This window comes from Primulina eburnea, chromosome 2 (assembly GCF_022965805.1).
Source record: "Primulina eburnea isolate SZY01 chromosome 2, ASM2296580v1, whole genome shotgun sequence".
Taxonomy (NCBI): Eukaryota; Viridiplantae; Streptophyta; class Magnoliopsida; order Lamiales; family Gesneriaceae; genus Primulina; species Primulina eburnea.
The window spans coordinates 3,293,465-3,308,794 of NC_133102.1; the positions used below are offsets into that span (position 1 = coordinate 3,293,465).

General features: G+C 33.9%; 1 protein-coding gene across 1 annotated transcript; it reads right to left on the minus strand.

The window, feature by feature from the left end:
• Positions 1-139: 139 nt before the first annotated feature.
• On the minus strand, positions 140-10,353 carry LOC140820087 (folylpolyglutamate synthase). The gene is made up of 16 exons (XM_073180409.1): positions 10,138-10,353; positions 9,786-9,925; positions 9,607-9,672; positions 9,392-9,501; positions 9,161-9,221; positions 8,440-8,523; positions 8,303-8,359; positions 8,116-8,176; positions 7,335-7,381; positions 7,112-7,189; positions 6,458-6,622; positions 6,087-6,374; positions 3,558-3,636; positions 3,255-3,407; positions 1,070-1,230; positions 140-532 (listed from the first exon to the last, which is right to left on the minus strand). Exons 1-16 carry the CDS (start codon positions 10,145-10,147, stop codon positions 473-475), a joined length of 1,620 nt encoding a protein of 539 aa, XP_073036510.1. The 5' UTR covers positions 10,148-10,353; the 3' UTR covers positions 140-472.
• Positions 10,354-15,330: the final 4,977 nt, after the last annotated feature.

A 15,330-nucleotide genomic window follows, 5' to 3' on the forward strand; every position in this document is an offset into this window, starting at 1 on the left:
GAAGAAAAACATGAGTACATATATACTTGTTTATTTTAATTAGTTTAATCTATTTTTGAACTTTTTTTTACATCTCCAAACTTTCATATCTTATTAATGATATTTAATATTATAAAATATCAAGGTATATCAACTAAACTGTTCAAAATTATATTTTATAAATTTATCAAGTTGAACATACGGGACGTCATATTCTAGTCAATAGCCATAGTAAGAAAATAAAACACATCGTAAGTTGGGAAAAAAATCAGAGATACAATTAAATGATTGATTGGTGCCAATATGTCGATTACAACCAACCATCACATACATCATCTTGACTCTCAACTTAATTGTTTGATACAAGCACAATAAGTTTCAGGAGACGGGCAGTCGATACAAGGTTTATGCTATTCATTCGACTTACACCGACATTGTGTGCCATCACAGAAGATCGAATGCAGAGAAACTCAAGTCCAGCCATTGTACCATGTTACTTCTTGATTAGTCTCAATACATCACCGACTAAATGTAAAGAACCTGTCACTAAGACCTGGAAAAACAGTAAGAGAAAAATAAATATTTGATAATGTATGACATGGTGAACAAACCTTCTTTAAATTAAAATTGACTCCAAAATGTAATGCCATAAGTTACCATGTCAAGGAAAATGTTAGGTGATAAGTGATCGAAGATAACATATAACACATAACAGGACATTTAAGATAAATCGAGTATGTTCAATGCCCTTCAGTCGGAGGCACCAATGCGAGAGAAAAATTATAACAGGGAGGTGACAATTTCTATGTATAGCCTAAAATCTAATTTAGGACTACTGGTTGAATAACGACTCACAATTCTATGAATTATTTAAGGTTGTACTTATTGAAAATTTTCAAATTCATCGACTTGTTTGAATTGACAAAATTGATGTGAAATTCAAATATACTTCATATAAAATTATTCAATTTCAATAGTAATTGTAGTAGATTTCAAATAGATTCAAAATAAGTATAATTTGAAATTCACTCTCCAAATCCATCAATCCAAGTGTAACTTAAGAGCATTTGCAAGGAAAAATTTACTTTACCTGAAAGCGAATTGATTGATTTTTTCTGACGCTTTCTCTAATCCAATTAATAGCTATTGGAAGTGAAGAAAATACCGTGCTGTTTTCACAACTATTGCCACCTTTCTCCATAGTATCAGAGCCTGCTTCATAAGTTAAGTCTGCAGTTTTAGCATCTCTTCCTGCAAGTAAAAATGATTAAAATTTTCATAATTTGACTTGAAAAAGGAATTAGGAAAAGTAAATCAAACCACAGCTCCAGAAAATTCCAAGTTCCCAACCAAGAAAAAGATAATGTTAAACTGCACTTAAGAAAATTTGGAACTGAGCTTTTAGTAATATATATACCAATAAAGATATCAAAAAAAAATCAGTAAACAGCACTCTCAACATCATTCTCTGTAACATAATACAATGTTATAGTTGTTAGAGTTTAGATAAGATTACTAAACAAAATTTCCAAGGATTTGATAAACAAAACTCCTTGGTTCCCTGGGCTTTGGGGATTGCTAATGATCCCGATTGATTTAGAAATTTGGAGGAAACAATAGTATACCATTTAGTTTACAAATGTATGTGTTGCCCTAAAAAATTAAGCAATGCATCCTGCACCAATTTTATCTTAAATAGGTTGAAAACCTTGGAAGTTCGATACATGAAAATTGAGATTTAGTCATCTAAGTTGGTCTATTTTGTATTTTAGTCTTGTAACTTGTCAAAGTTTGGTTTTCATCCAATAACTTGGATTTTTTTGAATTATGGTCTTTTTTCTACAGGAAGCCACTAAACTCATCGAATATGGATTATTTGACACCAATTCTCTTTTACGTAGTCCTATGGTGCAAGTAAAGCCCATGGTACACGTAGTAGAATCTAAGAAAAAGGAAAAAAAATAAACTAGAACGACACCCGATATTTCAAAATGAGAAAAAAAAATTTAATTTTGTTTAGATAGATTTTAATATATGTAACATGCTTTATATCGTCAAATGAGCCACGCAGGAGAGTATCAATGTCAAATAAGCAGTATTAGTTAGATTTATTGATCGGACAAAAAAAAAAGACCCAAAAAAAATCCAAATTACTAGATGAAACCAAACATTGACATGTTACAAAACTAAAATCCAAAACAAACCAACTTACATGACCAAACTTATATGGACAAAAAAGCCTTCTTGTACCTCACTCTCGTCTTCAATGGGGTCTGCTATTTTTTGGAGAGTATGTTGTTTACTTGTCCGTATGCAGTAAAATTTGTACTTTATTCTATTCATGCATTGGGAAAACATTCATGCTTCTAATTGAATGGTAGGAATATGATGATATCTTTCATAAATTATTATAACCCAATTCGCCAATTTGGTGACATCTAAGCCAGCCCTTCTCTTCGATGAGACGTTCGAACAAAATGTCATGCTTCGCACCCCTCACATTTTTAGTGGATTCTTACCAACTTCGGGAGTACTTTTTCCTCAATGGGCTATGACGGAGTTTTGCTCGACTTTATCCAATGCAGACTTTAACATTTTGGGAAAGGAGTTCGCTAAGGAACAATTTCCCAAATCTATACTATGGTAACAATATTTCAAGCCGCTTCTCAGCCTCTACTCTTGGCAAATACTATCACTTTTCTTCTTATTTATAAGAGATTGTCATGATCTATAAACTACAAAAAGTACAGCATCAAGATAAGATGGAATGTTGATATAATATGAGGAAGTTGCTTCTATAGCAGGTATAAACACGGAATGCTCTTAATGTCTTGGATGAGTTAATTCTTATTTTATCTCGAACCTCAAAATGTCACTTTTAAATTTTGGCATGTCTCACTAGTTACTTGTGTCATTTCCTCTACTTGGCCCATACGGCTTTCAAGACATCTCCTTCTCAGATTGGCTGTAATGATAGCCTTTCAAGTCAAGAATAATATCTCAGCACACAAACACAGCAACAAAATCCAGCTAAGCTTCCCTCCCAAACACAGGGTGGTTCATATTTGAAACATCTACACAACCATGACAAATAATGCTGAAGGCACCAATAGATAGATAGTTGAAGCCATTTCCAGGAGAATTTCACCTACTGACTTTAGAAGTGGACAAATCAAAAGTTTCAAGAACAGATTGTCCAGGGAAAGGACAGTTTTAATATGAAAGAAGATTGCAGCGTTGTTCTCAGATTTCCCAAAAGAATGAGGCAACATCACCTTTTTCTTCAAGAGTTAGGCTCTCCCATAATTTTTGAAGAGTGAGCTGCCATGACAAATCAACTTGAGCATTAGTCCGAGGTGAGGCAACTGTACCCACCTTGTTATACACTGATGTGTTTGGAACAAATAGAGCCCTCTTAAAGTGAACCCCTAAAAGAGAATGTGAATAAACATGTCAAGAATAAACCATATTTATATATCAAATAAGATATGTGGTCAAATAATTCTCAGCAACTTGTTAACTGTCATGCCATCTTTCAAGCACATAAAAATATCGAACTTTTCACACATGGTATTTACCGTTCCTAGAACATTCATCCATCAAGCGTGGAAGAAGCAACTGGGGGTCTCTAACTGCCATACAGTTGAACAGCAAAATCTGCACATTTGCCAGCAATCAAATTCATCAGTATCCACTAATATAAAACTCATTATGTAAAATATATACGAATCACATTCACCAGCCCTATTTTATAAGGACTTTTATTCGTAGTCGAAGGAATTCTAACTTTAGGACTTCCTAGACATAGAAATCCACCGGGGTAATAAGTACATGCAATTATTATTATTTTTAAACTCAAGTACGTGCAATTTTAATTGTTGAATTTCTGACTAATTCCCAGGCTGTAAAGTCTTGTTTATAACAGTAAAGACTACACTGGAGAGCACAAGAAATTCTTCAAGGACCATTAGTGGGATAAATTTCAAATTTTCATTTTGCCAATGGCTCAAGCTACAACCAATAAAGATAATAGAGGCATTCCCACAAGATCTGTACTCGGAAATATAAAAACAATATTTCCTGCAGCAAGATGCAGCAGTTCTACTTATAAGCCTGCATCAATCCCTTGTTGATCAGAGTACTGAAAACATCCATTTAGAGAGGAGTTTTTTTTAGTTATTTATATTCAAAATCAAGAAAAGCTGAAAGAATTGTAAAATAGCAGTTTGGAATCAATAAATACAAAAATGAGATTTATGTGGATTCACGAAGACTCGGTGGATAGAAACGAAAACGGATATATCGAAGTAGTTTTGATAATTCAATATTATTATTACTGAAATTCCAAGTTCTTAGTTACTTCAACTAGATTAATCATGTCGATTGAATAATTAAGTCATCATTCATTGGTTGATTGTATCATTAACCATTTCTTTTTGTTGGTACGAGGAACTTATCATTTTACCACTGATTTTGTTCCTTCCATTATTGTTGTTGGATTAACCGTAGGGCTTGTTTCTATCGGACCTGGAGTTGGTCACGGGACTGCTACTATATGAAAAATGTAAGTGATTCTTTCGTTTCTTTAGGTTCACTGGCTATCTGCCGGGAGTTTCGGATTTAATACTGATATTTTAGCAACAAATCAAATAAATTTGAGTGCAGTGATTGGTGTTTTGATCTTTTTTGGAAAAGGGAGTGTGTGAGTTGTTTATTTCAAGAATAGGTTGGATCCAACTAGCTGTACCTTTTTCCGTTATAGCTAGGAAAGAAATGTGCATAATCTCCCAGGATTACTTCTGAAGAAATTAAGAAATGATATGTGAGATTAGTTGGCAAATCCACTTTGATTCTCTAACCACCAATAATATGAGCTTGTTAAGATGGTTAAACCAAATCGTTTGAAGTCTAGATACAGCACGATACTCTTTCTACCACTATGTTAATACAAAAATTGTTTTCAAATGAATATTTTATCGATATAAGACATTCATCTTGATAAAATAATTTGATAAACCGCCTGTTCTAAAAATAGATAATTTCCTCCTTTTATCTAATGCTGAATTGACGACCTATGCCTTAATGTATAAGTAAGAAAAATCTTTCAGATTTGAACTGAAGAAAAAATTAAACAACTTTGCTGACAACTAAATATTTTTTATTTTGTCAGAAGAGTCCTCCAACTATTTTAGTTTTGCATTATATTCGTATTTTTTTGGACTATGAATAAAGAAGAGAGGATAGACTCGTTACATTCATAAAATAAACCATGAGAATTTAGCAAGTAATAAAATAAACTATGATAATTTAGCAAATAATTGAGCATGAGAAGCAAATGAATCGGAAGATTCATGTTTGGTTTGGGAAGGGATTATAGAAGTTTTCAAATGAACGAAATTATAACCTACTTTCATTAAGTGATTTATTAGATAATCGAAAACAGAGGATCCTGAATACTATTCGAAATTCAGAAGAACTGCGTGAGGGAGCCATGGAACAGCTGGAAAATTAGAATGAACAGATACTCTGAGATAAAGCGAGAAAAATTGAATTTGATTAATTCAACTCATAATAATTTGGAACAAATAAAAATTAAAAAATGAAACCATTAAGTTTGCACAGGAAGGCCGATTAATCAAGTCTGGCAATGGATTTTCCAACAAACCTTACAATGAGCTCTAGGAACTCTGAATAGTTGTTTGAACAACGAGTTATATTTGCATACCATTAGCACCAATATTGACATGTTGGGAGCGATGAAGAAATAACTTATTAGTCTTTCTACGCATTATTTTTTTCTTATAAAAAAATAATAAAGAAAAACTCATGGCAACAAAATTTCCAAAGTTTTTTCTTGTGACCAACGTTAATTGCCTCTTAGGTAATCGTTTCTTGAACCTCTCTATCATAGATTCAAGCCTTGTCTGATGGAGCAAAAGTAGGGTTTTCTAGGAAGGGTAGACTCAAGGAGAGCTATTAATTAGCATACAACAATTCTCTTAAAACCATATATTTACATTCTTACGATATTTTAGTAATTGAATAAAAATTGGAACATTTATAGCATATATCCAATTATTTAAATTTTTTGATAGCAGATCAGATACCTGGGTATAGTTTTTTCTCGATGTTCCATAAGTATTCAAAAGTCTTGATTCAGGGGAAGCAGTTGAGTCATTGTTTTCAGTCTTGGATTGAGAATTGACATCTTCTTTGCTAGCAAGACAAAACCATTTTGCACACACTTCCATGCTTTCAGGACTATGAGCACCATCTAAGTAGAACACAAGATCCTCTAGATTCTCACTCTCAATGAACTGATCAGGAACAATTTGTGCTCGTCCTTGCAAAGATGCAGTTGCTAGACCTTTAATAAATTCCTCTGGAAGAGAGGTCTATTTCCATAGAAAATAAAATGAAAAAAATTAGTAAACACAAAATGGGGGAATTACGCAACCATCCGCATGATAGAGCTTACAGTTTGGTTGAGGTAATTGATTCCCACATGACCGGTCCGCTGAAGCCAGGTTGAACATAGGGCAATTGCAAGGCCAGCATTGACAAGTTGGTGCTCACCCTCAAGGCCTAGTTGCATCCCACTCAGAAGTATAGGGTCCAATGGTGCTGCTATTTGAAGATGTACCTATTAGTGACAGCAAGAGTCAGCTTCACCCTGCCTATGCTTATTTGGTCTCACCATATCCTTACAACACATTATCCCAGGATACACCAAAAAATATAAAAAGATGAAATATGGATAACATATCTTTGTGCACATGGCCTAACCAGCAAAATTTCAAAGTTTTTGTCCATTTTTGCACAGTTAAACATTTCAAATAAACTAAGAGGAAGTAAAAAAGAACTCTGTCAGATTCACACGGCGATAATTTTCCTAGGTCCCCTTATCATTTTGCTTCGAAGAAATTCTTTATATAAGCGAGGTTCCCCAATATTAGTTCATTTAATTTCAAATCGCCGAGTTTTATATCACATCTATTAAGCCAAAATGAAAAATTGATATTTTCCGGAAAAAAGAAGAAAAATTGCTAGCTTATTCGGGGTAAACCCCGAGCTTAACATACTCAAAATTTAGGGGTCAATCAAAGTCAGTAGACAAAAAGATTCAACTCACTTCAAGCAGGGAAGCCTTCTCTTTAAGAACACTCATGGCTTCTTCAGGTTGGGGTACAGTAAAGGCTGGAACATCTCTCTAAAATCAAATGAAGAGAGTGAGGAAAAGATATAAAATGAAAAATGGAGAGAACCACACTAAAGAAAAAGAAACCTGAGGAGTCCGGTATAAGAAAAACTCACCATACATGATCATGATAATGAAAGTGTGATTTTCATGATACCTTAAAAATCCCAGCCTTTTCCCCAGCAATTTGTCCAAGAGTATTTCCTGCCAGCGATGTATAAAAACTGTGTGAAAAAAACAAGAATACTTCTTCCAACAAACTATTGTCCTGTTCTCGCTGAAAGTGAAGTGAACCAGGTCAACAAACCAAAATAAAAAAATGATAAGGAAAGGTTAAGTCAGTTTCTTATTTAACTATTATAACCAATCTGTGATTATAAATACTATTTGCATCTCTCATGAATTTATTAAAGATTCAAAGCTTGGATGCTTTATATTGGGCTCTCCACAAGTTCAATGCGTTGCTACAAAATCAAATGCCAGTCTTTGAAACACATGATTCTCCATGCTGGTTCCAAAAAATAAAGAAGGTCTCAATTGGGGTGTTAACGCTGAATCCCTCACACTTGAAACCAATAGAGCAGAAGAGATTGATGCAATGGACTGACGAAACAAAAACCATAGAAAGTAAATTCAAAGAAACTTTACGTCCAAAGTTCTTTACTTCAATCTTCAGCATGTATTAAGTGGATGCCCCTTGATTCGCCACTCCCCCTTCCCAGCATGAGCGCAGACACTTTTCACAATATCTCACTCCCGCCCACTTAAAAAGCCTAATTGTTGGCCATACTGACAATTCCAATATTAGATAATATTTAAGAAAGATCAACCATGTTAAGGTTTTCATCAATAGCAAGTAGTTACTGGACTGGTACAAGACCAAAGTCAATATCAAGAATAGGCAGTTACCTAAGTATTATTCAGAGAAAAGCACTAACCAAGAATTTCCATATGGTCGTAACCCAGAGAAGCTATACCACAAACAATTGGGCTTTCAACCTGAAAGGAATACCAATCATTAAAAGCACTTAACTTTAAAATAAAAAGAAACGGCATAGACATGTGCATATCGTGCATGAAGAAATGACAAGGAAGTCTTTCCCAGATTTATGTTCTGATGCATACCACATTTGTTGCATCAAATTTTCCTCCTAAGCCAACTTCCAAAATGGCAACATCCACCTGAAAATAAAAAAAGCAACAAAATGAAGAGGAAAGTGTCATACTAAGGTATATCATACTTCAGTGACTCAAAAATTTACCTGTTCAGCTGCAAATATCTTAAAGGCGAGTAAGGCAAGGAAACGAAAATATGTTGGCATCGGTACCTCCTCAGAGGTCCTTTCCTGTATGGAAATAGCAACAACCTTAAGGAGAAGGGTTAATGAAGCACAAGCATTCCCACCATTGGCAATGCATCCATTAAAGATGAATAAACAGAAATATAGATTGTCATCCTTCACGTACACAAATATCAAATTAAATAGAGTGGAAAACATCTGAAAATAATTTATTCAAGAATGCAAGTAGTTTAATTATTGACAAACCGTCAAGACATTAACTTTTATGGATGAAGCTAAACTACTAAGAAAAGTTGTATCCTCTTTATAGCGTTTGCATGAAAAAGTTGTTGCAATACTTAAAAATGATAAGGTGTGGCATCCCACATAAAATCCAACTTGTAATTATAGAAAACATGGTTTTATTATATTTTATTCAGCAGCATAAGTACCTCAACCATGCAGACAAATTATATGTATAAATGACACATGGAAGCATAATGTTCACATAGATGCTTCACGTTAAAAAAAACCATCTTTTCATGTATCAGCTTATGCAGCAAGTCGTACCACATTTTCCCCTCATATTTACTGCAAGAACAATCAATATAATGCCAAGACATAATTTTTTAGGCTTGGCAGACAATGGAGATTGAGAAGGGTGCGCTGTTATGACAATTATAGAAACAGTAGTTGTGCATACCTTCAGACGATCCCAACACCACCAGAAGTAAGATAGAAACTTCTCTTCACAAACGTCGACCCTAAAATATCCAATTAAAAAAGGAAATATAGAAAAGGTCAACAATTTACAAATGTTTCATTTTGTGTTCCTCAGAACTGTCTCGAAGGAGAAGACAAAATGGTAAATAAGACTTTGTCTAATGTGATAGGAGTTACAAAATTTACTATCCAAACATCAGTAATCAATTACCCGTCCAGCCGAAATCTTTCTCGGACGTCAATGAGGTGAGGAGATGTGAAAAGACCAGTATGGAAACCACAGTTACGCAAGATTGATTCCGTAAATGTGCAAGACGATCCCTAAATATTCCAGTACCCAAAATTAATACCAAATCAATACTCACTCAAAAACATAAAATCCACAAAATCAATAAGAGCAGTTGTTTCATTTGTTAATTTGGTCACCTTTCCTTTAGTTCCTGCCACATGAATTATCTTCATTTGTTTTATTGGTTCCTCTAGTTCCAACATCTACATCTCATCAACAAATAACCCACATATTATGAGCAGAACTTGAACATCCAAAAAGTTTCACCGAGCCAACAAGACCTCGACTCGGCAAGTTACAAGTGAAATCAAGTTACCTTAACATAATCAAACAATAAATCAAATCGATCTCCCATATTGCTTTTGTCAGCACGACTGCGTTTTGTTATCAGGGAAGACAGAGCCTCCATTGCCTCGTCATACGGAGACACTGTAGCATCTTTTGGTTCGTTCCCATCTTCATCGAAAGCCCAAGCAGCAAATAATACCCAATACATTAACAAAATTGTGAATCGCAATAAAAATTCAATAATTTGTAACCACAGTACTTATTAAACGAGAAAATTTTCAGATTACAAATATTTATTGAGCATTCAAGTTTTATTCCTAAATTTGTTAAAAACTAAAATGGTAAGCACTGAATTGATTCAGAATCGGAACGGATATTACCATGCGACATTTCTGCTGATTCAGCGTCAAGTTTCGCCCTGAAATTACAATTGAGTATAGAAATCTACACAAATCTACACATACTGGTAGATATATAGTTCAAGGATGGAGGATTGAAGTGGTAAGAGTGGCGGTTGGTGGGAGAAGGAAGAAAAGATTGGGTGGAACAAAATACTTAACGATCCAGAAAGCGTTCTGTTATACACACGCTTTTAGGGCTGTGCATTAGAATCGCATCACCGGGGCGAGCATCGATTAAATACTAGTGGCTGGACATTTAGCCTTAAAAATAATTATAATTAATTAGTGATGCTAATAATTTTAAACAAATTTTTTAATTAATATTATTTAATTTTTCAAAAGAAATATGTAATTTAGAAAGACAAAAACTTGTTTGAGACGGTCTAACGAGTCGTATTTGTTAGACGAATCTCTTATTTGGGTCATCCATTAAAAAATATTACTTTTTATTCTAAAAGTATTACTTTTATTGTGAATATGGGTAGAGTTGACCCGTATCACAGATTAAGAACCGTGAGACGGTCTCACATGAGAACCACTCATTTAGAAATATGATGAAAATCATTCAAATTTATAATTGTAAAATTAAGGAATATTACAAAGAAACTAACACTAAAACATATTGCTTTATATAGAGCAAGAGGTATTTGGAGACATTTAAAAAAAAAAAAAAAAGTTGTGGGATTATTTGCTTTTATTGAGTTTCCACTCTCGAATCCAAAATCTTGTCTTTTAATTTTGAATCTTGATACTGAAAAAACAAAAGAATAAAAGTACCAATTTTCTTTATATGTTCATTTTGTTGTGAAAAAGTAAAAATTTATGGTAAAAAATAAAAATCTCAAACTCTCAAAATTTACCAAACTACACACTTTATATATTTTTCTATCTACTCAATTGTGATTTTCTTCACAAATGAGAGATCTATTTATAGAGTTTCATTACACATAATCCAAAAAATAAAATACATCATTACCTACATCATCACACACAAATTTCTAACTTTACAACTCTTATTTTCAACATTCAAATATTCAACTATTACTTTTTCAATATTCAAATATATTATTTTCAACACTCCCCCTTGTGATGATGATAATGATATGATGATGTCTTCATTACGTGTTTTGTACTGCCTCGTTAAAAACCTTACTAGGAAAAACCCATTGGGATAAAAACCATAGTAAGGAAAAAAGAGTGCAGTCACGTAAACTCCCCCTCATGTTGACACGAACAACTCTTCACAAATTTCGTAGATTGCGCATCCCAATATTATATATGTGCTTTCTGAATATTGACGTAGGTAGTGCCTTTGTGAAGAGATCTGATGAGTTTTCACTTGATTGAATGTGACGAACATCAATACATTTATTCTTCTCAAGCTCCTTGGTGAATGCGAAGAACTTAGGAGAAATATGTTTAGTTCTGTCGCTTTTTATGTATCTTTCTTTCATTTGAGCAACACATGCATCATTATCTTCATATAGTATCACAGGCTTCTCATCGAATGATAATCCGCATGAAATTTGGATATGTTGGGTCATTGATTTTAACCACACATAAGAGTGCAGTCACGTAAACTCCCCCTCATGTTGACACGAACAACTCTTCACAAATTTCGTAGATTGCGCATCCCAATATTATATATGTGCTTTCTGAATATTGACGTAGGTAGTGCCTTTGTGAAGAGATCTGATGAGTTTTCACTTGATTGAATGTGACGAACATCAATACATTTATTCTTCTCAAGCTCCTTGGTGAATGCGAAGAACTTAGGAGAAATATGTTTAGTTCTGTCGCTTTTTATGTATCTTTCTTTCATTTGAGCAACACATGCATCATTATCTTCATATAGTATCACAGGCTTCTCATCGAATGATAATCCGCATGAAATTTGGATATGTTGGGTCATTGATTTTAACCACACACATTCACGACTTGCTTCATGTAGTGCAATAATCTCGGCATGATTTGATGAAGTTGTTACGAGCGTTTGTTTCTGTGAACGCCAAGATATTGCAGTGCCTCCACGAGTAAATACATATCCAGTTTGGGAACGTGCCTTGTGTGGATCAGATAAGTATCCAGCATCAGCATAACCAATTATACTTGGATTAGCATCTTTTGAATACAAAAGTCCCGAGTCTGTCGTTCCTCGTAGATAACGGAATATATGTTTAATTCCGTTCCAGTGTCTCTTTGTTGGATATGTGCTAAATCTTGCCAACAGATTCACGGCAAAAGATATATCAGGCCTTGTACAATTTGTAAGGTACATAAGGGCACCGATAGCACTTAGATATGGTACTTCTGGACCAAGAATATCTTCATCATCTTCACATGGACGGAATGGATCCTTTTCTATGTTTAATGATCTAACAACCATTGGAGTACTTAAAGGGTTTGCTTTATCCATATTAAAACGTTTAAGGATCTTTTCTGTATGATTTGTCTGGTGAACAAACATTCCACATTCTTTTTGTTCAATTTGTAAACCCAGACAATACTTGGTTTTTCCAAGATCCTTCATTTCAAATTCTTCCTTCAAGTATGACACAATTTCTTGAATTTCCTTATTCGTTCCAATAATGTTTAAATCATCAACATATACAGCAATAATTACGCATCCGGATGTTGTTTTCTTAATGAAAACACAAGGGCATATTGAATTATTTACATATCCCTTTTTCATCAAGTGATCACTTAGTCGATTATACCACATTCGACCTGATTGCTTTAACCCATATAATGATCTTTGTAATTTCACAGAATAACATTCCCTGTGTTTTGAACTTTGTGCTTCAGGCATCTTAAATCCTTCAGGGATTTTCATATATATATTACTATCAAGTGATCCATATAAGTAAGCTGTAACAACATCCATACGACGCATTTCTAAATTTTCAGATACCGCCAAGCTAATCAAATACCGAAACGTAATTGCATCCATCACAGAAGAATACGTTTTTTCATAATCAATTCCAGGCCTTTGAGAAAAACCTTGTGCAACAAGTCGAGCTTTATATCTTACTATTTCATTTTTCTCATTTCGCTTTCGAATAAAAACCCATTTGTATCCAACAGGTTTTACACCTTCAGGTGTAAGGACTATAGGTCCAAAAACATTACGTTTATTTAGCGAATCTAATTCAACCTGGATGGCATCTTTCCATTTTATCCAATCCTGCCGATTTTTACATTCACCAAAAGATTTTGGTTCATGATCTTCGTTATCATTTATGATGTTGATTGCCACATTATAAGAAAATATATCATCAATTTCATCTATATCTTTTCGGTTCCATATTTTTCCAGTATTAATGTAATTGATAGAGATTTCATGATTCTCGACAGTTTGTGGTTCTGACAGAACATTTTCATCATCATATGTTTCTTCAGGAACACCATTCTCTATTTTGTGATCATCATGTGTTTCTTCAGAAACATCATTCTTTATTTTGTGATCATCGTGTTTCTCTATGAATTTTCTTTTTCGAGGATTTTTATCCTTGGAACCGACTGGCCTTCCACGCTTCAGGCGTTTAATGACATCATGAGTATCTTCCATTTGTTTCTTTGGAATTTCAATTCGAGCAGGGGCATTTGCAGCATGTATATATGATTTAGTTACCCCTTTTGTGTCTGCAAATGCATCTGGTATTTGATTTGTTATTCTTTGCAAGTGTACAATTTGTTGTACATCTTTTTCACATTGTTTTGTTCTTGGATCTAGATGTAACAATGATGATACATACCATGTAATTTCTTTTTCGGTATGTTTCTGTTCTCCCCCTAACATTGGGAAGATTTCCTCATTAAAATGACAATCAGCAAAACGTGTTGTGAACACATCTCCTGTCTGAGGTTCAAAATATCGAATGATTGATGGACTATCATAACCGATATAAATTCCAACCTTTCTTTGAGGTCCCATTTTCTTTCGTTGTGGTGGTGCAATAGGCACATACACCATACATCCAAAAATTCTCAGATGAGAAATGTCTGGTTCTTTACCAAATGCAAGCTGTAATGGGGAGTATTTATGATATGCACTTGGTCTGATGTGAATTAATGAAGCAGCATGTAAAATTGCATGTCCCCATATAGAAATAGGGAGCTTTGTTTTCATAATCATTGGTCTAGCAATCATTTGCAAACGTTTAATCAATGATTCAGCCAATCCATTTTGTGTATGTACATGAGCAACAGGATGCTCAAAAATGATTCCCATAGACATACAATAATCATTGAAAGTCTGGGAAGTAAATTCACCAGCATTATCAAGTCTAATTTTCTTGATTGTATAATCGGGAAATTGATTCCTCAATTTTATTATTTGAGCAAGTAATCTTGCAAATGCAACATTTCGAGTTGACAATAAACATACATGTGACCATCTGCTGGAGGCATCAATCAATACCATAAAGTATCTGAATGGTCCACATGGTGGATGGATTGGTCCACAAATATCACCCTGAATACGTTCAAGAAACATTGGTGATTCAGTTTGGATTTTGACTGGTGATGGTCTTATAATAAGTTTTCCAAGAGAACATGCTTTACATTGAAACTTATTATTCTGAAAGATCTTCTGGTCTTTCAGTGGATGACCATGTGTATTTTCTATAATTCTTCGCATCATTGTTGAACCAGGATGTCCCAATCGATCATGCCAATTGGTTAATATCGAAAAATTATCAACTACCATGTTTGATTCAATGGGACTTATATGTGTATAATGCAATCCAATAGGGAGCATTGGTAGTTTTCAATCACATATTTCTTTCCTGATTTATATGTGATAAGGCACATATATTTCTCATTCTCTTCATTCATTGTTTGAGTATCATATCCATGGGAATATATATCATTAAAACTCAACAAATTTCTTTTTGATTGTGGTGAATATAAATCATCATTGATAAAAAATTTTGTACCATTAGGTAACAAAAATTGTGCTTTACCACATCCTTTAATCAAGTCTACAGGACCTGATATTGTATTCACCGTTGTTTTTGTTGGTTTTAGTTCCAAGAAATATCTTTTATCTCGGAGGATAGTGTGCGTTGTACCACTATCGGGTATGCAAACTTCAGTTTTGCTCATAGCATTTTCCATATTTGAACTTCAAAAAAATATGCAATGAAATAAACTACTGGCAATATATATTTA